This window comes from Corvus cornix, chromosome 1 (genome assembly GCF_000738735.6).
Source record: "Corvus cornix cornix isolate S_Up_H32 chromosome 1, ASM73873v5, whole genome shotgun sequence".
Classification (NCBI taxonomy): Eukaryota; Metazoa; Chordata; class Aves; order Passeriformes; family Corvidae; genus Corvus; species Corvus cornix.
The window spans coordinates 68,443,841-68,467,513 of record NC_046332.1 but is presented as its reverse complement, the minus strand read 5'-3'; the positions used below and the strand labels follow the sequence as shown (position 1 = coordinate 68,467,513).

The following is a 23,673-nucleotide window of genomic DNA, read 5'->3' as shown; positions in this document are numbered from 1 at the left end:
TGTAAAACAACATGTTCTTATTTTAGATTAGCCTACTTTTGAAAGGCTGTGTTTGAAAGCAAGTTCAAATAGTGCTGTTATCCTCTGTATAACTTCAAGCCTAATTTCCAAACATAAAATTTTGTGGGATTAACTTGTTCTTCAAATTCACAGTCTTTCTAACTCCACAGGAAATTTGAAGTCTAGGTAGATGTTCATTATGGGATTCAAAGTCTTGTAGGTTTCTGTTCAGTTTGTTGGGATTGAAATCAAAATTTGGTATCGCATACTACTTTTTATCTCTTGTGATCTTTCAGTTTTAAGTCATCAGTTCAAATTTGCTGTGTATCTTGAACATTTTTCCCTTCATTTTTACTGAAATGGAAAGTTTATTTTCTTATGCCTGTCCATATTTGGGAGACAAATGGATTAGACCTTTTCATATCTCTCTGGAAAATAGTTTGGAAGAGGTCTATTCTTTATTGAGTCTGAGTTTGATGGGAGAGGAGCTGATGGATAGGAGTAGACCTTTATTATAAACCTTTTATAATTCCCTAGCCAGTGATCTTAAGAGGTCTGTAGCAATATTGCTTCTGGTAACTGTATTAGTGTATCAGCCAATAAGGCTTTGATTGCTTTCAGGGGTTTTTTAACTGCTTAAGTAGAGTTCTCACCACATATTCTACTGCTACATTTCATTGCAATATATTTTGTATTCATACAAAAATGTACACGTTTATTATTACACTATATTATTGTATCTATACAGCTGTAATTCTACAATTATATATTAAATTAATAATTCTTATTCTACGCTAATTTATGAGTTTAAGTGAAGAGAGGGTCCTTGATCGATTTTCCTGTAGCAGAAGGGCATAAACTTAACTACCTGGTGCAGTCTTTCAAACCTCTGTTTTAATATGTAAGCTGTTTCTTGGCTCTGATATGCTATAGTATGTGAATCAAGTGGATATATTACAGTGATTGAAATATTTGTAATGCTAATGTGTGTTTTAAATGCTACATGACCATGTATTGATATAGAATTAATTTATTTTTATTTAGGGGATGTCCCACTCTGGTGCAAGCATTACCAGGTCCTAGTACACAAGTTACTGCTGGGAGCAACCATACAGCTATTCTCTTAATGGATGGCCAGGTTTTCACATTTGGAAGTTTCTCTGTAAGGAAATGTTACTTGCTTATGGGAATAAGCTAGTAGTTAATGTATTGTTCAGAGACCTTCCAACGTGGCTTATACTTGCTGTTATAGAACTATGTATGACTTCTGCATGTCTTTTATGCCTGTTATATTTTAAAATGTAGCCTTTAACATTGTTCTGGTTAGAAAAGCATAATGCCAGGAATTCTTGGTGGGTTTTTTATATTAATGAAGATGGTGATTTAAAACTGTTATTTTATACGGTGCACCAGTTTTCTCAAACTTACTGTTTCAAGCTTGATTCTAAGTAAATGTTGCCTATTCTATTACCTGTCTCCATTTGATAGAAAAAGGTGCCCTGGTTTCTTTCCTAGAAACTGCAGCGAGTTGCAGAAGTTCTGCTTGCACTTGAGGGGAGGGATTATTGCTCAGTATAACACAGCACAACTCCAGTAGTCTTCTTTCATATTCACATGGTGTATATTTTCCCATGTCCATGTGGAATTCATTCTTATTTTCACTAAATTAGCATTTAAACATTGTTTACTTCCCTTTGTGCCTCCCTGTGATTGCAAAGATGCCCCTCATAGCGATCTCTGCAGTAATCTGTTGTTTTCACGTTCCCTCTAATGTTTTTATTGGTGTCTTTTTTGCAAAAGCTAGAAAATAGGTATTGAGCTATTTTTACATGCTTTAAAAGCTATGTACTTCCAAACACAACAGAAGAGAAATTTAACCTTTTGAAATCTTTTGACCAAAAAAAAAAAAAAAATCAAAAAGTGAAGGCTGAAATTTTGGAAGCAAAAAGTCATATTTTAAATTAAAAGTGAGTAATATTTTGTTGTTTTTCAAACTTTAAGCAAGAGCTTTGGTGTCTGTGTTCCTGTCAAAACTGACACGGACATGTAAAGGTTTAAGCTTTGTTGTCTTGCAGTGAAACCTGGTCTCTGAAAAAAGTTCACTCTCAGAAATGGGATAGAAAACCTTGTCAGTTGACTGAGGGTTTTTTCCGTTCTCTAAAAGAAAAAATAGGTTTAGGCCATATTTAGACCACTTGGTTTTTGTGTCTGGTTTTAATATTTTAGTGCTTGAAAGTTTGCTGAAAGCTTCATAATCAGGACAAAATCAAAACAAAGCATGTTACTTGAAAATGTCTTCACTAGATTTACCTACAATATGAAGAAAGAAAAATTAGTAACATGCTGGACAGAAGACATTTGCTGTATATACATGTTTCTTTTCTCTCATCACTTCTTTGGCATGCAATATATTTTCTGTGCCTGAGGGGGAGGTAGATGGAGCCTGAGCAGGTTTATTGCAGCAGTTCTTTCTACATTCTTAGGTGCAGCATTGGGAACTGTTGGTCCATCTCAGTAACTAGTTATACATAGAGGTATGGCCCTAGATCTCCAGATAAGTGTTCACGAGCATGTGTAGAGGTGCTCGCTGAGGCACTTTATGCTTTTCTTTGAGCAAGTCAAACTTGAGCTATCGATTTCTAGGTGCTTTTGAGAGGTATTTACTCTAAAAAACTTAGTCGGTATAAGTTCAGAATTGAGTGGAACTTAGACTGTCTCTATCTGAAGATAGATTTTTTTTTCGTATGAATGTATTCCTTGTTTATCACTGATGTTAATCAGATATTGAACATTGTAGGAAAATAATACTTTTATGTTTGATTCTGAAGATGGAGAGGAGGTTTATGCATGATGGAGAGTTTGAGTTGCATTTAACAAAAAGTTTTCTCAAAAACGTAATTGAAAAGGGAGGAGTATATCTGTCAGTAACTTGTTCCTTGTAGTTAAATACGTAACGCTTCGCTTGGACCAGCCATTGCATTTTGAAGGTAGTTTCGTGGTAAAGTCTTTCCAGTTTAGCAGTTTTGTATGATGAAACTATTGAAGTAATTTATCTTTCAGACTTATTGTCACTCACTGATTCTTGCATTCTTTCTACAGAAAGGTCAGCTTGGCAGACCAATTCTGGATATGCCCTACTGGAATGCAAAACCAGCACCTATGCCTAATATAGGCTCCAAATATGGGCGCAAAGCTACATGGATTGGAGCGAGTGGAGACCAGACTTTTCTCCGGATCGACGAAGCTCTCATTAATTCTCATGTGCTTGCTACATCAGAGATATTTGCAAGCAGGCATATAATAGGCAAGAACTCTTCTTTATTATTTTAAATGCTCATAGAAGTACTGGAGGAAAAAAATGAGTTCAGTTGTGTAAACAATAGAGGGAGCAACAAGTCAAAAACAGGAATGGAAGGAATGAAAATATTTTGGCCTTCTAGTTTTACTGCATATGATGATCCTGGCTTCTTTAGAAATATATTTTTTATTAAAAATAATAATGTAAAAGTCTTAACCTTCACTTGCATTTAGATCTTACTAATCTTTAGTTTTTTGTTGTAGCAGTATATCTGTTCTTCCCTACTGTATTAAATGGCATTTTCTAAGCATGGAGCAATAATGAGTGGAGTCTTCACGTTTGTTTGCTCTTTTTGCTCCCTAATCTAGGTTTGGTACCAGCTTCAATATCAGAACCTCCTCCTTTTAAATGTCTTCTGATAAACAAAGTAGATGGCAGTTGCAAAACATTCAATGATTCTGAGCAGGAAGACCTTCAAGGTTCTGGTGTGTGTCTGGATCCTGTCTATGATGTTATTTGGAGGCAAGTGTGGATTACAGCTATTAAACTAGTAATAGAGAAATCCTTTAAAAAATATTTTGCGAGGCTGGAGATTTGATTATTAAATTTACTCATTAATTATTTTCCCAGTAAATGAAAAACAATTTTTAGTCTTCCATAAATATTTTTCATGTTTTTTGGATGGTTTGTTCAAGTAAGCCCAAAACAAACATGTTCTCTTGCCTGCATTTTTTAAATTTCTTTTTTGCATCATTCTCATTCCAGTCTCATAATATTTTGGGGATTTTAATCTGTTCTGTTTCATTACTCTCTTTATTCCCTCTTCTCCATCTACTTAACACTTGACTGAATAACTTCCCTGCCATATTCAGCTGCCATATGTGTGTGTCTTAAACTGCTCCTCTGTTAGGTATTGGTGGTTAAGACTTGAATAGAAGAAGGGGTGGAGCAATGGTATTTTTTTTTCAGTTCTGACATTTTGGGAGGTTAAAGTAAAGGTGTTTATTTAGATGGCATAGACATCAGACTAACTGTATTTATTTCAGTCTTTGGAATGGAGTCTTTGAGCAAGTGTAGATAATAAGCCTTTGTTCCAAAGCAGAATAATAACATCCAGTTCTTCTGTAACAATTTAAAAGCTATGTTAGCTAGGATTTAGGAGAGAAATCTGAACTTCCTTCTGAGTTCAAGAAATTGATGATGTTTAAATTGTTTGAACAAAACAAGTTATAGAGTGATGCAGGGAACCAGGTAGTTGGCATTCATCTGGAAAAGACTGTATCTCATAGGATCATGTCTTTAAAAGCTACTTGCATGCTGCTTTGAATATCTTCATCCAAAATTGAAATTCAAGAATTTAACAGCAAATTAACATGGAAGCACGTGTTTGCCTAACACATTTGTTTATGACATTGGAAGTACCTTGGATGGTTGCAGTTCTGCATTATGCACAAGCCCAGGATTGGTTCAATCTCATGGGCTAAGTACCAGTTCTTACTTAAATTATGCTGACATTAGAGGTAAGAGTAGCACCCATATCCCTTAGAGCTCTGTATTTTCAGCATGTTTAAATCCACTGAAAGACTCAATGAGTGAAAAAACTCAGTTATCAATGTCCATGGGAACGCAGCAAGTTTCACAGGAGGCAAGGTAATGATACTCAACTTGTAGACAATAAAATGGTTGTTCAGCTTGAGGAAGTCCAAAGTCACGTTAGATTTTTATGATGGGTAAACATGAATTGAGGTGTTTTACAGTCTTGCAGTATTTTGGGGACTGTAGACCTAAATCTAGAGCTTAAATACTTAACAGAAGAGTGGATTTATTTCTCTGTTATATTCCATTCTTGTTCAATAGAAAATTCTAAAACAGTCCGAAGAAGAGACATGTTAATAATTAGGCTATTAGTAGTTAAATACTTGGTATATTGTTATTTCTGGACATTCTAATTCATGCCTTTTTAAATGATGGATTCAGTTTCTTGTACAGAAACAGAATTCTGATGACATACATTTTAAACATTTCTTCAAAGCTTTGTGACTTAAGCTTTTAGTGAAATTCAAGCAGTTGTGTAATGTCATATGTGTGTATAAATTTGAACATTGCTATCTTATTGAAATCCTGAATACGTATGGTGTCCCTTAATATTTTAAGTTAAAAAACTATTTCTTTCTCCATTAGATTTTTAAAAGTGTACCAAGTAAAAATGCTTTTTGTGCTTATACAGAACACTCCCATAGACTTGTCTTCTTACTGTTTCTTCCTTTTACATAGTGGTTTCAAAGATTTCATTTTCTATGTGTTAATCTCTATTATAGAAAGTCTCTGTATTCCCTTGTTTATGCTGCCCTTTTTTATAATCCCTTAAAAACTCATGAGGCAATGTTACTCATTTAAAAAAGCCCAAACAAAATATGTTGGATTCCTCAAGATTTTTTTACTGTTATTTGAAGGTAAGCCTTTTACTTTCACTTGGCATCTTTATAATTTTTGAGCACATCTGCCATTCTATTTAGTACTTTGCTAGTTACTTCATACTACTTAATAGATAATACTGTGTTAACATTTATTAGCTTTGAGAAATGACCTCAAATTTTCTGAAATTTTTAAACCCATAATATGACTGTTTGACTTAAAGTACAATAATGTTTTTGTATCTTTTCATTTGCTGGAGTGTTAAGCTAGTAAAGTTTTCATGTATTTGCAGTAGTGATGCTCAATTTCAGAAATTTATACTGGCAGATCTACATTTTACATTAAATGTCTTAAAAATGTAATTATCAGTTAGATTTTGTATTTTTTCAGTTGATGAAAGGTTTTGTTCATTCTCCTTTTTCTTGCTCTAGGTTTTGCCCGAATGCCAGGGAACTGTGGAGTTACAATGCAGTAGTTGCCGATTCCAGGCTTCCCTCAGCTCCAGACATGCAATCCCGGTGTAGTATTTTGAGCCCAGAACTTGCTCTGCCAACAGGTTCCAAAGCTCTAACCACCAGATCTCATGCAGCTTTGCATATTCTAGGTATACATTTATAGTTGATGAGTCAGAACCTTAGATGAAATAAAGTAACCTAACTTCATGTATAAACAAACTAATCTAAAAACTTCCTGACATTTTTCAGTTAAAATTTTACTGTAGTCTTTCACCATTGCTCTTAGCACTTATAATTTGGCTGATGTCATTATCTTCTGCCATCTTAATGATGCTGGAGGATTTTAGAGTTCTGGTGGAACTTGTTAGATGCCAGCATAATAAAGTAAGGGACCTTCCTAGATGATCTTTTTGGAAAGACTGCAGATGAAAGTAAATGCTCTTAACCTGGAATCTCAAAAAAAAAGAACCCAAACCTGAAAAAGTGCTCTTCAATAAGTTATTTTTATTTTAAAGTAAATGCAGTATATAAAATTAAAATATAATCTTTGCAGTGTTGTATAATGAGTCACTAAGAGAAATATGATTTTCTTTTGTAGGTTATTTTGTAGTTTGAAAATGCAAAAATTAATTCCACTGTGTTCATGTATAAACTATACTTCAAAGCACAGCTTTGGAAGTGATTTTAACTCACTTGTCCACTGATTGTGATAAGTCATCTGTTCCTTGACCTGCTCACTTCGTTGTGTGCTAGAGATGGATAACTTTCAACTTGAACAATACTTTTTTGTGTCTGAGTCAAAGTAAGGCATGTTTCATACCCATGTGTATGAATGAAACACCTTTTGTGAAGACTTTAAAATCTCCTCCTAATTCAGTTACTACTTCAAATCTTTTGGGGTAATACTGTAAGTGTAAAAAGGAAGAAATTGTCACTGGCAATTTATTTGCCGTTGGAAAAGTTGCAAAGTAGATTTAATCACGTTTGTTATTCTGGATAATAAATTAAATGAAGTTCACTTCAGTAGCAATCCTTGAGATTCTGCAGCAATGACCCTTGACCTAAGCAAAAGTATAAAGCTACTCAGTATCATGTGTGTGGTTTAGGGACAAAACAGATTGCTTTGATTTTCTTAACTAGTATTCATTTCCATTTCAATCAGCAGTGAGAAATTTTGGGTTCTTTTTGGTTGCTTTCTTTTAGGTTGCCTTGATACATTGGCTGCTATGCAGGACTTAAAAATGGGTGTTGCAAATACAGAAGAAGAGACTCAAGCAGTAATGAAAGTTTATTCTAAAGAAGACTATAGTGTTGTTAACAGATTTGAAAGTATGTACACACTAAAATTTTATAGTAAAAGCTGATCAGCTTGCAGAACAAAAGACTAAGATTAATTATATTTTCCCTGGGGGTTTTTTTTGCAGGTCATGGAGGAGGCTGGGGTTATTCAGCCCACTCAGTAGAAGCTATCCGTTTCTGTGCTGATACTGATATTTTGCTAGGTGGTCTTGGTCTTTTTGGTGGTAGAGGTGAATACACTGCTAAAATAAAGGTAGGAATTTTTATTTTGTTTAAGCAATATTATGTCTCAAAATCAAAACTTCCGTAGTACTATCTAAAACCACAATTAGTTTTATTTCTTGGTGAATGAGTGGTTTACTGCATGTGTAAAGCATTATGCAGGCACAGTGGATGAAGTAGAGAGCTGAGAATTACTGTTGTTGTGATGAATTGGCCCATTCTTACCTTCACTAAATGCTGTGCCATCCTAGAGATACCTTGGGCAGGTATGTTAGTGGGCCGAATGCTTCTGTGATCTATTTACACAGAGCTCCAAGGTCCACCAGCAGAAAATTGGTGTTGTGGGCTTCAGGTTAAAATCGCATCCTATGTGATGCACGAGGAGCTGTTCTCAAAAGCAGAAAAAGAGTCCTTATCAGGAGCCATTGCTTTCCATTTTCCCTGCCACTTTCTCAAGACTGCTCTCTGGATAGCTTCTGGGCTGGGATTCTTCAACTGAGAGCAACCGGCACCAAATGCAATTAACTCTGTGCCAAGTGTAGGGATGATTACAGGTGGAGCATGTGTGCTGATTATTTTAAAATAAATAAACCTGGCTTTGGATAAATAAATCTCACAGAAACACACACTGTGGTAACAGAGCTCTGGTTTTGGTTAGCTGTCTTCTGCTCCTATATTCAGTAAGGATTTTGGTAACCCCATGAAAAACAATTGTAAAAGAAGACGTTACAACTGAGATTTCTATTAGATGTTTGTATATTCAGAACATGTTATTGTTGTTACTTGTCATTTAGTGGGTTATTGAGTTTTCTTCCTCTGTTTTCAGATGAATAGGTATTGAGGTTTGTTCTAGGGAAATGGATGACACATGCTTAGCAATAACATTTGCGTAAGTCAACAGGAAGTCCAAAATAAGTAGTTGCACTTTATTCTAGTTTAATGTAACAACTGAGAATTGCAAATGACTAAGTACAGCCAAGAAACTTAAAGTTAGTTGTGCGTTTTAAATACTAGAGGTAATAATGGTATTAAAATACTCCAGTATTATATTTTCAACTTTTTTAGGATTATCTTACATCTAAGATAAGATTTGCCAGACTTGCCAGAAATAAACAGTGTATTAAATAGGTATTTGCAAGAGAAGTCATAAACGTGTATTTTGCTCCTTTGTCAAACTCACCAAACCATAGAAATTTTTTTTGAGTAAGAAAACAAGGTTCTCTTAGTAAAGGTGTTATGTTTTGTCCCAGTCACCAATTGTTTATAATGTGTCCTGGGGTGATGTTATAAAGCTGCTTTATTCCTTAACTGTCTGCTTAATGCCCAAGGATGCTGTGCCTTTCAGATGGACCCAGGGTGTGGTGGCCAGTGAACATACATTACAAGGGACAGAGAGTTCTCAGTAAGACAAGCCCCTAGTACCACAAGAACCACTTTATGTTAGGGTGACCAGAAAGGCTTCTCCCAGGATGCCATGTTCTGTTACGTGTATCTATCCCAGTTTGGATTCCCCGGTTGGCTGTCAGCCTCCACCCCTCATCACTCCCCCAGAGCTTCCCCATTGGTCCCTGTTCCCTAGTCCTGCCCTTTCCCCACCCCTGGATAAAACTGTGAGCTGCGGGATCATGTTGGTGTTTGCCTCTGCACCCTTCGCCAGCGTAGCAGCAATAAATGCTGCTGGCGGAACGCACGCAAATGCCCTTCTGGACTCTTTGGTACCGACGGCATTGCTGAACCCACCCGTGCAGCTGTGGGGGCACGCGGGACCCCACGGAGCCGGGCAGGGATGGTATTACCGGGGGGTAGGGCCGGAGCCATGGGACCCGAGTGAGGGGCGGTTGAACGGCTCAGCCCAACAGCTCAGGGCCTCCAGGGTTTTGGCGAGGCTTGGGAGGAGGGAGTGCGCTGGGAGCACTGTGCTGCTTTTTTGGTTTTTTGTGTTCTGGCTAGCTGGGAAAAGGTTCTGTTGGTTTTTCCTTGTTTTTAACCTTTCTTTCCCCTTGCCTCACTGCCTCCCTTCCCTCCTCGCCAATCTGGGGAGCCTGCGGAGGTGGCTCCTGGTGGGCCCGCAGGGTGGCCCCGGCTGGTCGGAGCCCACGTGTCTGTTCCCTCTCTGGGAATTTGTTGTATTTTTTTATTGTGTTCTACCCTGTTTTGTTTGCGTGTTAATAAATAGTTTGGGGTTTTTTTCCCTCTTTCACTTCTTGTGACCCATTTGTCTCATTGATGGAGGAAAAGGAGTCCCTTTGGAGGAGGCCCTCATTCCAGAGCGCTTCCTCCTAAAATTTTGTCTCCAACAACCGAGACAAGCAATATTAACTATCTCTGCTAAACTGTCAAGCTGTCCCTTTCCAGAGAAGTTGAGTGTATCTTATACTATATAAACATTTCAGTCTGTAATGGAAAACCTGCACCTGCTGGCCAACTTTGCCTTTTTTAGATGCTGTGCTTGTGTCTTTCTTGCACGATTTAGGGAGTTTTTCCCCCACTTAAAATATATATCTGGACATAAGGCTGGGAGGTAAGTGTCAACTGCTACTTCTTAACAGTTAATGCCTGACTTCCAAATGGGATTTTGCCTGTCAGTGATATAAAGTAGTAGTTATTTTTGGGAAGGGGAAGGAAGAGAAGTGTACAGTTTCCAGAATTGCCAGACAGGAAAAAGTAGTATTGTGAGATTTCTAACTCCCAATTTTACCCTTTTTCTTAACTTCACCAGTTGTTTGAATTGGGCCCAGATGGGGGAGACCATGAGACGGATGGAGACCTCCTTGCTGAGACAGATGTCTTAGCATATGATTGTGCTGCCAGGTAAGATGTTTAGCTTACCTACTTATACTCGCTTCTTGATCTTTAGTTTTACTTTCCCCATACACATTTTAATATCACTTTAAATATCAACAGAGATGATCTACGTCACTAGAATTTTGTAGCAAGTGGTATAAAATTTCTAAAGAATGTGGGGAAATAGCAAAACACCAAATACATTCCCAAACCATTACGGTATTTAAATTAAAAGACAACAAATAATCTAATTCTTGCTCTTGTATAAATCCAAGTCAAATCCCATCTTCCTGTGATGAGATGACAAGACAAAATATTGCAGCAGCTCTTTTGTGCATATGGATGGGGTTAGCCATGTTGTAGCTGCTTTTTAATTCCCTGTAGTGAAGTAATTTAAAATTCAAATGATACATGATTAATTCTTTCAGGTTTAAATCTTTCATATCAATCCCCTAAATATATATTCTGTTACTTTCTTTAATATTTATTGTAATTACTAAGAATTCATGTATAAGTTCTTGTAATTTACAAACATTTTCTGGAATCAAATTAATTTTATATAGTACCTTATAATTAATACTTTACTTTCCGTATTATATATTAAATGTAATTGGGTTTTTGTATGTTATTTTAAGTTAATGTCTCCTTACTGTATCTGGCATTGATATCTGATTGTTTTCACAATTCAAAATCAAGCTAGCCTTAGGCATTTGTAGGTCCTCAGAATTACTATTTTTTAATTACTACAGTATTTTTCAATTAAAAAATTTTGAGTTTTGAATATAAATAGATACAGCTTAAGTCCATTACTTCTCAATTTCTTTTACAATCAGGGTGTAATTTGTTAAAAGTTAAGATAAAAAATAATTCACATCTATCATTTTCAAAAATTTACTTCTCACAGAGAGAAATACGCAATGATGTTTGATGAGCCAGTACTCCTGCAAGCTGGCTGGTGGTATGTAGCCTGGGCAAGAGTGTCAGGACCTAGCAGTGATTGTGGATCTCATGGCCAGGCCTCTATCACTACAGATGATGGGTAGATATTTTTTTCTATATTTTTTTATTGAAAAAGAAGAGCTCTAATATGACTTGAATAATAATTGGGTTGTTTTTCTTTCAGTGTTGTATTTCAGTTTAAAAGTTCCAAGAAATCAAATAATGGTACAGATGTGAATGCAGGGCAGATTCCACAATTACTATACAGGTAATACTTTAACCTCTGGAAGAATTTACTGACATGTTTTTATAATAGAAATATTAAATTCATTACAACCATGTTTCATGAAAATGTTATTGTATTTAGCACAGGAAATCAGTATCTGAAAAATGTAGGGAAAACTTAGTGTCTTTGAGAAAAGTAATAAATTATTCCCACATTCACTTCCTTGCTATTTTTCTTGCAGTCATCCTGCATGAGTCTTGAAATTTTCATTTACATCTGTAGAACTATTTCACATAACATGAGTAATGTTTTTTGCTAGTTGGGAAGTGCTCTATTTGGTAGCCCTCAGTTTAGGGACTGTATACTATTGAACAGATGATTTTAATGAAAAAAAAAAGCCAAAATCAACAACGAACTGTGCTTTACAATAAGTTACCATAAACTTACCATTGCCATGATAAATGTTATGTAACTCTGTTTTAATAACCAGGAACTCTTTCACTGTGTTGATAATATATTTTACAGATTTCCTCAGGTATATGCAAGACCTGATTTTTATGTTTTGTGTGTGTGTATATAATTCCCCTGGCCCCCACGCTGATTCTGAAACTTGCAGTTCTTTCATACCAGTTCTCTTGCGGTTGTCCTTTCTAAGCATGTCCTTTTCAAGGTTACTTTGCAGAACAGCTCACTTCTGCCACTAAGCTTTCTGTCCATAGATGCCCTGTCTCTCCAGGTGAAGGCTTCATTTTGATGTACGTGAAGTCCTGGAATGACAAATTCACCATTTGGGTGATTTCTTTGGAGAGATGGCTGAAGCCAAAAGGCAAACAAGCCTTGAGGCCTCTGCAGACCAATGAGTGGCACAAAAGAGAAGGTGCTGCAGTAATGGATGCTGTCTGTATTTTTAACCTCCACATATATTTTTCCCTCCACAAAACCAGTGTTCTTTAAGGAATAACATTTCTAGTCTTGATGTCGTCTGAAGAAATATGGTTAGATACTTGTGTAATAATTGCATGTAATTAAATCTCAACCTCATTTTCAATTGTCACAGTACTGCCAGTTGAACAGAATTCAAGCTATGTGGTTACTGGTCTAGAATGATTAGGAAACTGGAGGAACTTATGTTGAAAATGAACTTTTTTTGAATGGTTATGTTAAACTTTTTTCACTTGGGTTTTTTTTCCACTTGAACAATAAAACCAGTAAAAACCACAAAAAGTAAAAAACGGAAACAAAACCACCAAACCCCATCCAAAACTCTACTAAAAGTAAAAACTGGAAATTTCAAATAAGTTCTAAAACTGTTCTTCCAGGTTGCCAACAAGTGATGGCAGTGCATCCAAAGGGAAACAGCAAACTAGTGAACCCGTACATATTTTAAAGAGATCTTTTGCCAGAACTGTCTCAGTGGTGAGTACTATCAAGACTCTTTTGTGTTTCCTGCAAGTTCATACATGGTTAGGAGACTGAAAGATGTAGATGTAGAAATTCTGTGTTTGCTTTCTCAAGCAGAAGTTAGGTACACTGATAGAATTTTTTATTTTTTTACTTTTTCTGAAGATTTCAGATGTCACTTTAGATCTAAACTAAACTTGGTATTCACCTGAGAATGAGAGCCTAGAAATGTGTTTGTTTACAAGGTTAGCTACTTAGTTTGGAGTTTTCTAGGTGGAGGGGAATTGGGATTGAGCTCATTCTCACTGGTTGTTTTCAGTGTACAAGCCTCGCTTTCTGCTGAAAAAGCAGTATTGGCAGGCTTTTTAGAATTTTGAGGGAGCTTTACTGGTGTCTTCTATGGCTTTTAGATTACTGGTACTAACTAGTCACTGGTGAGATTTATTTTCCTCTTAGATGCATTCTGGTGCACACTGAGAATCAGATAGCATTTAATTAAACTTTGGTAAACTGAGGTAAGGAGTATTTATTGGCACAGTGAACTGCAACTGCTATAGAAGGTAGTCTGCAGCTCTTCACATGCAAGGGGCTAGTCAGATTTTGAGAAATCCTGCATTAAGTTGAAATGCAATAATATCATGCGGGATAAGGTCAATTCTGTCTTTGTGTTTTTGAAGTACAATCCCTTATCTGTTGCAAGCAGTGATTATTTTATTTTCAGTTCCATCCTGGTTTGTACTTTATACTGCATTACACATAGTGTCAGTGTTCTGCATGGATAGTTATATACAAGTTATTGCCTCCATATAGACAGTCATAGTCTGATTTTCCAAATTGGCTCACTTTCTTTCATTTATGTGTTCTCCATCTCTTCAGTATTCTCTAATGATCAGGATGATCTTCTCCTGTCAGGTTTCTTCTAGGAATGTATTATCTACATGATTTGCATTTTTAGTAATCATATTATCAACATATTAATAGCTACTCTGAATATATGTTTTCTTAAAAACATTTGCATTAAGTTATGAACTTCTGTGGATTTTAACACCACAGTGTATCCTCTCCATTGTCTTGCTGCTCTTACCCTCACCATAGATATGAACCAGGATGAGAGGAGGGTTTTGACTTTTTGAAGTTTCTGGAAGCATTTTACATCTAATTTTGAACAATCAGTTTGATTGTTGCAACTTCAAGATGTTCAACACCAAACACATTTATTTTGCTTTCTGGGTTGCAACTTTGTGAAGTTATTGACCCCATATAATAATAATAGTAGAAACAAAACCTTTTAACTCCTCAGATTTTTTGTGAACTATGATGTGCTTCTGTTTAGCTTTCAAGTACTGTCAATGTCACGTAGTGGCCATGGTCCTGCAGATCATAACTGTGAAGTGTATGAAAAACCAAGTGAAGACAGCCTTGATAAGTCTTTACTTTATGACAAGAATGTATTGTGTCAAATGTGTTTTCATGCTATGTGCCTTTCATCTAATACTCATGCAGAATGGTCATTTCTTGTTTTTCAACACAAAATCTATCTTCCTGAAATAGGAATGCTTTGAGTCTTTATTGAGCATTCTTCACTGGAGTTGGACAACACTGGTGCTGGGAGTTGAAGAACTTCGTGGGCTGAAGGGTTTCCAATACACTGCTACTCTCCTGGATTTAGAAAGGTTGCGTTTTGTGGGCACTTGCTGCCTGAGATTGCTGAGGGTCTACACCTGTGAAATATATCCAATATCAGGTATTCCAGTTAGTTCACTTGTTTGATATTTATCAGCAAATAGTCTACAGGATATTTAAATTTTGATCTAAGTATTCATGTAGGATATGATATAAAATACAATTGCTCACAGAAATGGTTTTATTGGAGCAATTAAAAGACTTGCTGTCAGTAACAGGATATTTTCAATTGTCTGCATAACAAAGTATCCCAGTAGCACACGTTTACACTGTAACCTCTCTATTTTAAAGTTGATTTCCTCTTTGACTTGTCAGTTGAATTATTTTGGACTATTTGTATCTTCTTTTTTCCTATTTCTATACGCAGTGTGTGCTGTAGTGGTGATCACAGTGTGAATTTGAAAGGTTGTTTTCATGCATGTACTTTAACAATGCTCATATTAAAATGCAGCATATATTATAGAAGACCAGAAATGTGGGAGTTTTTAATGTTCAGGTTTCTGTGATAAGAGTTTAACACCCTTCACTGTTTTACTTTTGGAATTAACTTTTCAGAATTTAGATTCAACAATGTTGCTAAATTCCAGTTTTTCTATTTGCAGGTAAAATTTTAACATGAAAATGTTGCATTATTGTACATTTAATGCTTCTCTTTGTGTAATCTTCTAGCTACAGCTAAGGCGGTTGTAGAAGAAACCAGCAAACTAGCAGATTGCATTGGAAAAACTAGGACCTTGCTGAGAAAAATTTTATCTGAAGGAGTTGACCATTGCATGGTGAAGTTGGACAATGATCCACAAGGATATCTCAGTCAGCCTCTCAGTCTTTTAGAAGCTGTTCTTCAGGAATGCCATAATACATTCACAGCTTGCTTCCATTCATTTTATCCAACACCAGCTCTCCAGTGGGCATGTCTTTGTGACTTGCTGAACTGTTTGGACCAGGTACATTAAAATGGCACAAATAAATGTTGGCTTAGTTTGCCCTTTTGCTCAAGTTGAAGCCAAGTAATACTAAAACTGATATTAATTTTTTGCATTTATCCTGATTTGCAACTTGAGTTCTGTTGTCTTCTGGTTTTTTCTTTTTCTTTTTTTAATTACTGGGTATTGGATTTGTTTCTGGTTATGTTTGTTTGGGGCCTAGGAACTTTGTCATCTTTAGCTTTTAAGATTCTCTGTGGGACAGCGAGGAAAATCTGTGGTGCTGGTTACTGTCAGCACCTGCTTTTTCCAGTGTTGAGGCCGTGCCTTAGATGTGCTTACTGTTGCTGCATGTTGCCTAAGAGCATTTTTTATCACTAATACTTTAGTAATTCCTCATTATTAAACATTACAGTAGTGCTCTTATCCAGCCAACTACATGAAAAGCAGCTGGAAATACTATTCTGTAATCAACAACTTTCTTCTGGGTGTTTTGCTTATTGTGAATGAGCATCCCACATCTAAACAATGTAGTTGGTTGCTTGCATTGCTTGTGGTGAGATGTAAACAGTTTGCTGCTTTGCATAAAAATTCATTCTTCAAGGAAGAGTTAGTTCTTTAATGTATTTCTCTAATTAAGTTGTTTAATTATAAGTGTTAATTATAAGAAATGCCTTGTCTTCAAAGGATACCATAATTTCAAAAGTAATATTAGACGGGTTTATTATTTTAAAATAGTCCAACCAAGAAATTCTAATTACTCCAGTATTGAAGATCTAAATTCAAGCTTATGAGAGAAGGTAATGTAAAATTCATAGGAAAGCTTCCTCTAAATTATTTTTATAATTACAATAAAACTGGAAATTTCCTTTCAAAAACAGTTTCTCTTTTTTCAATGCAGTGGTGCCATTCTATTAATTTCTTTTCATGTCTTTAGGACATCCAGGAAGCAAACTTCAAGACCTCCAGTAGCCGGCTCCTTGCTGCTGTCATGTCTGCTCTGTGCCACACTTCAGTAAAGCTGACCTCCATCTTCCCAATTGCCTACGATGGAGAGGCCTTGCTGCGCTCCATGGTTAAACAAGTCAGCACTGAGAACGACTCTGCTCTGGCCCATCGCTTTCCTCTTCTGGTTGCACACATGGAAAAACTCAGTCAGGTTAGGATGTATTCTGAAAGTTTAATGACTTCGTTTACTTTGCAGCAAAAAGCTGTTATGTACCTTGAAGTTTTTGCTTGATGAAGATGTAAATGAATTTGCCTAAGCGTTTTCTTTCTAAAAGGCTTAGTTCAGAAACTTATTCTTTTTTCCAGTTTTCAACTTTTCGTGTGAAATATTCCACCTATTTCTTCTTTGGAGAGTGTCTGAGCAAAAATGCTTCTTGTCTTGGAATATTAAATTGGAAGAAATATGCTTGGAGTAGTGTTCTGTTGCACAGTGTTTTCTGTAACAGTTTTTTATCTTTTTATGTGATCACAAGGAGGAGCATGTAGATAGATTTGGTGTTTTGAGGAAGAGTCAACACAACTTCAGTAATAAAAAGTCATGTCCCAAACTGGAGTTTTTAAAGGGATCAACAAGGGAATCCCAGTTCATACAGTTCTAGCAAAAGTTATTAAACAATTTCCTAATCAAGGGCTCTTGAATGCTCTATTTTTGCAGTTCTGTTGTTTTAGAATTGATTTACAGGAATCAAAAGGGTAAAGATAATAATCAGGGAAATGGGACTACTAAATAGCATTCTTCACTTCAGAAGATAACAGGGGTAAGATAGTATGAAATTATGAATTATGCAAGAAAAGTAAATTAAGGATAGTTGTTGCATCTACCACTACCAGAAGTTCTGAGCAAAAGGTAAGGTCAGAGGTTTTCTGCTCTTCATAAAATACGTAGTTAAGCTGGGGGACATACTCCTGTAGGCCATTATTCATGGACTTGAAAAGCACCTGCACAAATTAATGAAGAAAAAACCCAGCAGGTGCTATTAAATGCAGATATAATATTTATGCTGTGGATACAGCTGCCTCCTACCTGTAAAAGATGGAAAGTGTTCTGTACAGGTTTGCTTCACCTGATTGTCTTCTGTATTTGTTCACTCCTTGGGTATTTTTAGGAGACAAAAGGGTGAGAAAGATAAACCTTGGATTTTCATCAGTAGAGCTGATTTTATTTTTCTTAGTGGAAATGATTTTCAGTATGGATATGACTTAAAAAAGAAAGTGGATGTCACTCCTAGGCAGAAGACACAGCAGATGCCTAAGCTTAGATTTGTTTCATAGTCTTCATTCAGCAAAGAACAACTGTGTTTATAATCATCCTACCACTGGTTTTATCTTACATCTTTGCATAGAAAATTCTTTTTGCTAACACCAAAATAACAAAGTTTCCAAGTTTCTTTTTTAGACACTGCAAAAGAAAATTGCATTAACAGTTTCATAGGTAGCTATATATCCACTGTGTTGTAATGTATGCTTATAAAGCCCATGGGTTTTATGGGCTGTATAGGTTTTATTAGGCTATAAAGAAAAGACCTCTCCTGGGAAGGACACCTGGATACGGTATCGTTCCAATGCAATAAAAAACTAGTCACCACCTCATTCAGGAAATTAAGAACATTAATCAATTCCTTTGACAAAGGAATACACACTATGGTAGCTTTGCAAATTTTTAAATTTTTTTCCACCCTCTAGACATGTGTAATCTTTATGAAGTCACAGATATTTCAATTACCTAATACTTACAATATGTGAAAGTTTGTGTTTTGTTTTTTTTAATAACCATGTCATTTGCCATTGTTTTTGGTCATACTGTAGAGTGAAGAAAATGTTTCAGGGATGACAAGCTTTCGGGAAGTGCTGGAAAAGATGTTGGTCATTGTTGTTTTACCAGTACGGAACAGCCTTAGAAGAGAAAATGAACTTTTCTCTTCACATCTGGTTTCTAATACCTGTGGGTTGCTTGCTAGTATTGTGAGTGAGCTTACAGCATCAGCATTAGGATCTGAGGTAAAGCTACTATAAGATAATTTTTAGAAGTCTTTCAGGACAAACGTATTATGAATGTGATACAGGCTGTGACGGGTATTTTTATAGGTGTGCAGATCTTTCAGAGATTCGGGAATTCTCAGTTCTGAGTAGCTCATATGTTTTGCATAAATTTAAAAGCATGCATTCACTGTACTAGGGAAGTACTGTTGATAATTAGCTACTTCATTAGGGCTGCAGAATACTTCAGATTGTTTAAAAAATGGCAAATTTGAGTACTTCGATTTTTGCCTGCATATGTATGTATATGATCAAACATCCTTTCATGAGGACTGTAACTTCATTAAGTGACAGGAAAGTATTTGACTTTGTTAAAGGGATGCCACTGTCTCTGTTATCCACAGGCTTTTCTCACAGAAAGAATCAAGCTTTTGATAACACCTTGATTCAAGGTGGTTTTACTATTACATAAGATCTGTTTCTGCTCTCTCTTGACTGTACCTAAGGCAGAAATACCTAACCTTTCTTTTAGTACAGCTAATCTGTATTTTTTTGTATTTCATCCTATAAAATATATATTTAAATACTTTAAAAAAATGAGTTGGATTCATAATTATTCCTAGTTAATTTCTAATTATCAGAAATACTTTCTTTTTAGTCAATATTAACTAGAAGGCTAAGTAATAGCATCTTCCGTGGTTTCTGAGTTGACTTCTAAAATTTACCCAGTTGAAAAATCTGGTAATTTAATTCACTTAACTTCGCTTTATTAAAGTTGTCTAACATTAAGCAGTTAATATTTTCTGACAACTGTATTTGACTTTCTACAGGTTGATGGACTGAATTCTCTCCATTCTGTCAAATCCACTCCAAACCGATTCACTAAAACAAGTCAGGGAAGAAGCTGGAATACTGGGAATGGATCCCCTGATGCAATATGTTTCTCTGTCGACAAACCCGGTGTAGTTGTAGTAGGATTTTCTGTTTATGGTGGAGGAGGAATTCATGAGTATGAGTTGGAGGTATTAGTTGATGATGTAAGTACTGAATTTGGGAAAACAATTTGAACAAAAGTAACCTCCGACTTTGTTTTTAAAGTATGTTTTACAATGTGATATTGTCACGTTCTTATTCAATCTAGACTACCAGTAAAACATTGCACTGGTTGTCGAGTTTTTTGGGTTGCTTGTGGTGGAAATTTTTGTGTAACCACAAGCTACATACCATTCCTAGTAGCATCCCTATCTTGGTTATTGTCTTGAACTTTACTTTATTACAAATAACATTTGAAGTATAGGGGGCATTTCAGTTTCTGCAGCTAAATGCAGATTAGTACCAGTTATCTCTCTGTAAACTGTGAATGAAAGTAAGAAATTAAGTTAAAACACAAAACTGAAGAGAAGGGTTATGGCCTAGCAGCATGACTGTACCTACATGTTTCATGTGCTGCTGATATTCTCTCTTAGAAGTAGCATAAAACTGTATTGTGCGTTCTTGTAATGAAGCAAAACTCAGTTTTTACACACTGTTGTTGGCTGTAACTGATGATTCTGATCTCTTCCAAAGGACAAGCACAGGTTACTATGGGAAATTAACCTCTCTGCTCAGTAATTTTTCCCTTTAGGAGAAAGGCTTTACTGTTGACTCTGAACAGGTTTTTCATCTTTTTATTTGCAATGCCACATGTAAAAATTTATGTAATGAAACATTAGTTGCACAATTGCTTGTGTCATGTACTTACGTTATAAATGTGTTAAAATTACTTTGTTTCTTTGAATCAGAGTGATCATACTGGAGATGCAACTCATTCTCATAGATGGACATCTTTAGAATTGGTTAAGGGAACTTACACCACAGATGATTCTCCTAGTGACATAGCTGAAATCAGACTTGACAAAGTTGTGCCCCTGAAGGTAACTAAAATAAAAGCACATCTGTAGGTTTCATAGAACTTCTTTAGATAACAAAATTGAAATGTTCAATGTAAATTGTTCGGGGTTTTGTGTGCACATTCACAAGTTTTGGTCTTCACATGTGTGTTTCATAAAGTCTAGGTTTCATGCTGTAAATGAAAAGTTCTGAATCCTGCCAACTAAAAGAAATTAGATCCCAGTTTTTATAATAGCATAAGATAGGTAGTAGTTGCTTAGTAATTTTAGAATATTTTTGCATGTTCAACTTACTTTGTGCAACTTGGCAGTTAATTTTTTTGGGTCTGCGCTTACTCTTAAAGCAATTAGTAGTAACTTAAGTTACGGTCCGTAGTTTGGGAACACAGAACAACTTTGATATTCATTAAATGCTGGATCTTTTTTTGTTTAATTTCATTTGTAGAGTGCTTTGAAGGACTTTTCAGACTCTCCAGTGTTAATGTAAAATAATAACTTTCATATACCATGAAGCCATTAGATACTTGTTTTTTACTGCATACTGTTTTTGGCTCTCCATTCTAAGGAAAATGTGAAATACGCGGTTCGTTTGAGGAATTATGGAAGCCGGACTGCCAATGGAGATGGCGGAATGACGACAGTTCAGTGCCCAGATGGCGTGACGTTTACATTCAGTACGTGTAGTCTGAGCAGTAATGGCACTAACCAAACACGAGGACAAATCCCACAGATTCTTTATTACAGGTTTGTGCGTTGTAATGATTCATTTCTAAGAAAAGTGAACAAAACCATCACAGTGCTATTATACCACATCTGGTTTTAAGAAGTGATAGAAATAAATGCATCCAGAGTGTGTTTCTGATGCCTTTTCTAGTCTTGCCTTAGGTTCTGGTTTTTTTGACTTGACAAATAATTTGGTGGTTGACTTCCTACAAGATCCATTGTTTACTACTTTAAAGCTCTAATATGGGGAATTCCTAAGATACACTATTTCAATTTCTGTTTTTTCTGTATCATAAGAGATATTTGAGAGATTACTCACTGGAATGTTTATCTCTCTGATTTATTCAGTTCTTCAGTTTCCAAAAATGATGGCATCATGTAGTGAAGCAAGGTCTATTTGTATAGGAACTGTCTCCTCTGTTACTTAAGAGTTCAAAGGTATAAAAAGAGAAATTGCAGTTGCCTGAAGAAAATCAATTGAAACATCTGACTGTGCTTGCAGGGAAGCTTTACTTCAGCCTTTCAGGATGATAGTAGGAATTCACTTGTGTTAATGCTTTTGCAGAAAGCATTGCTTTCATGTTTTTGAGATGCTTACCCTGATTTGTATAAAGACACGATTGTCAAACTGGCAGTACAAAGCTGATCAACAGAAGATGGAAGGAATAAAAGGATCAACGAATAATAATTTACTTTTGTATTTGATTGTGTGAGGGGTACCTACCTAATAAAAGATCTAGAAGATACAAAAAAGTAATGCTACACCAACTGATGTATTTTAGACTAACCAAGCACATGAACACATTGCTCTTAAGAAGGTTTTAAAGAAGCTAAAATATGGAGAAATAAAGTGGCCAGCAAAACTATAATAATAGTATATTTGAAGATACAGGATAGCTCTAAACTACCTTAAACATGAGATTGTCCTCAAAGATCCAGCTTGTTAGTAAAAACAGTAATTGCTTATTAAAGAGTGGAATTGCAGTGGTGCAGATCATTATACTTTAATTGATTTAGTCTTCTGGAATCTTGAAATTTATTATGAAGTATCATAATTGGGAAGCATCATTATGTAAGAAGGATGAAAGAAGATAAGGAAAATGTCTATTTTTCACTCTTAGATTATCTGCTTTTATACAGGCAAAAGAGAAAATTAAGGAGAAATAACAATTTATTTGATTTCAGAAAAGCAAAGGACATAATTTCAGTAATGGAAGCTTCAAGGCATTCTAACTTAATGGTATATTAACATATGAAAAAACCTCACACCAAAGTCCTGTCTTCAGATCAGAACAGTCTCAAGGTTTTTTCGTTTCAACTGATAGAATTTGAAGAAGCTTTTGAAAGACTGTAGCAGTACAAGTCAGAACTGTTACAGAATAAATTGTGTTGAAAAAAAATTGCAGCTGCTGACTGTAATCACAATGTCTTTTGTAGTTTGTGTGAACAAGATAATAATGTGTGAACAAAGTAAATAATGATGCATGACTGTGGTTATGGACTTAGTTTGAGGACTTATAGTTTGATATATAATGATTTGAAGTTTTGATTTGTCTACAATAAAGAAACAAATGTTCGGTCAACTATTACAGAACAGCTGGTAAAAGTCACACTCCATTTTGTTTGGAGGATGCTCAAATACCAATAGAATTCTTTCTCGTGCATATGCAAAGAAAGACCACATACAGAAGTTGACACACTTTTGATGCGGGCAGAAAAGTTTTGAATGGATGTGTTGGAAAAGTACTCAGTTGAATTGCACTCACCATCAGTGGCTAAAAAATTCAAATGAAAAAGGCTTAAGGCTGACAGCAAAGCTACATTTCTAGGACACATTAACAAAACAAATAATCTTTTTGTAAGAATGATTAATTCACATCACAGAGAAGGAGAGGTATTCTTGTTCCCTGAACTGCTCACAGTAAAATTTTTGAATGTTCTGAGGTGCTAGTCCTGAAATAATAATGTTCTGGAATTAGGTTTTGCAGGTTAGATCTTTCTGGACAAACATAAGATATCCAAAAGAGAATGGGAGGTTTTGTTCTACATGTTGACTACGTGATTTTATTTCTCTATGCCAGGACTTAATCACCGTCATATTGAAGGCTTGAATTAGATTATAATTGTCATTTGATTGCTTTGAAAAAGCAAATCAAACCACATCTTTTATATAATTTACTGAAGTGGTATTGTGCATAATGTTGTTGTTTAGGAGAGCCCAGTTTGACATACAGAGGGGATTTAAAAGAAAGAACTATTTGTTGAGGGTGAGCCCAAGACTGTATGCCAAAGCCATAATTAATCTTTGAAATAAGAAGGATGAGTCTTTTTCTCTTATGTAAATTCAGAAATATCCATTAACAAAGTTTGACTTGTTTCTGTGATGCATTTAACATTGCTCAGTTTTTACCAAGACAGGCACCTGGCTTTG

The 23,673-nt window shown here is 35.6% G+C and overlaps 1 protein-coding gene across 18 annotated transcripts in view; it reads left to right on the top strand.

The window, feature by feature from the left end:
• The window catches only part of MYCBP2 (MYC binding protein 2), a 177,415-nt gene that overhangs the window by 75,680 nt on the left and 78,062 nt on the right, over positions 1-23,673 (top strand). For all 18 annotated transcript variants that reach the window (XM_039551478.1, XM_039551628.1, XM_039551040.1 and 15 more), the window contains 17 exons: positions 1,045-1,162; positions 3,100-3,304; positions 3,667-3,820; positions 6,145-6,317; positions 7,372-7,497; positions 7,593-7,720; positions 10,409-10,500; positions 11,378-11,512; positions 11,597-11,680; positions 12,958-13,054; positions 14,591-14,783; positions 15,392-15,666; positions 16,583-16,804; positions 18,460-18,651; positions 19,461-19,667; positions 20,412-20,543; positions 21,085-21,263. In XM_039551478.1, the coding sequence (XP_039407412.1) occupies positions 1,045-1,162; positions 3,100-3,304; positions 3,667-3,820; positions 6,145-6,317; positions 7,372-7,497; positions 7,593-7,720; positions 10,409-10,500; positions 11,378-11,512; positions 11,597-11,680; positions 12,958-13,054; positions 14,591-14,783; positions 15,392-15,666; positions 16,583-16,804; positions 18,460-18,651; positions 19,461-19,667; positions 20,412-20,543; positions 21,085-21,263 (2,712 nt within the window). The remainder of the gene's footprint in view (positions 1-1,044; positions 1,163-3,099; positions 3,305-3,666; positions 3,821-6,144; positions 6,318-7,371; positions 7,498-7,592; positions 7,721-10,408; positions 10,501-11,377; positions 11,513-11,596; positions 11,681-12,957; positions 13,055-14,590; positions 14,784-15,391; positions 15,667-16,582; positions 16,805-18,459; positions 18,652-19,460; positions 19,668-20,411; positions 20,544-21,084; positions 21,264-23,673) is intronic.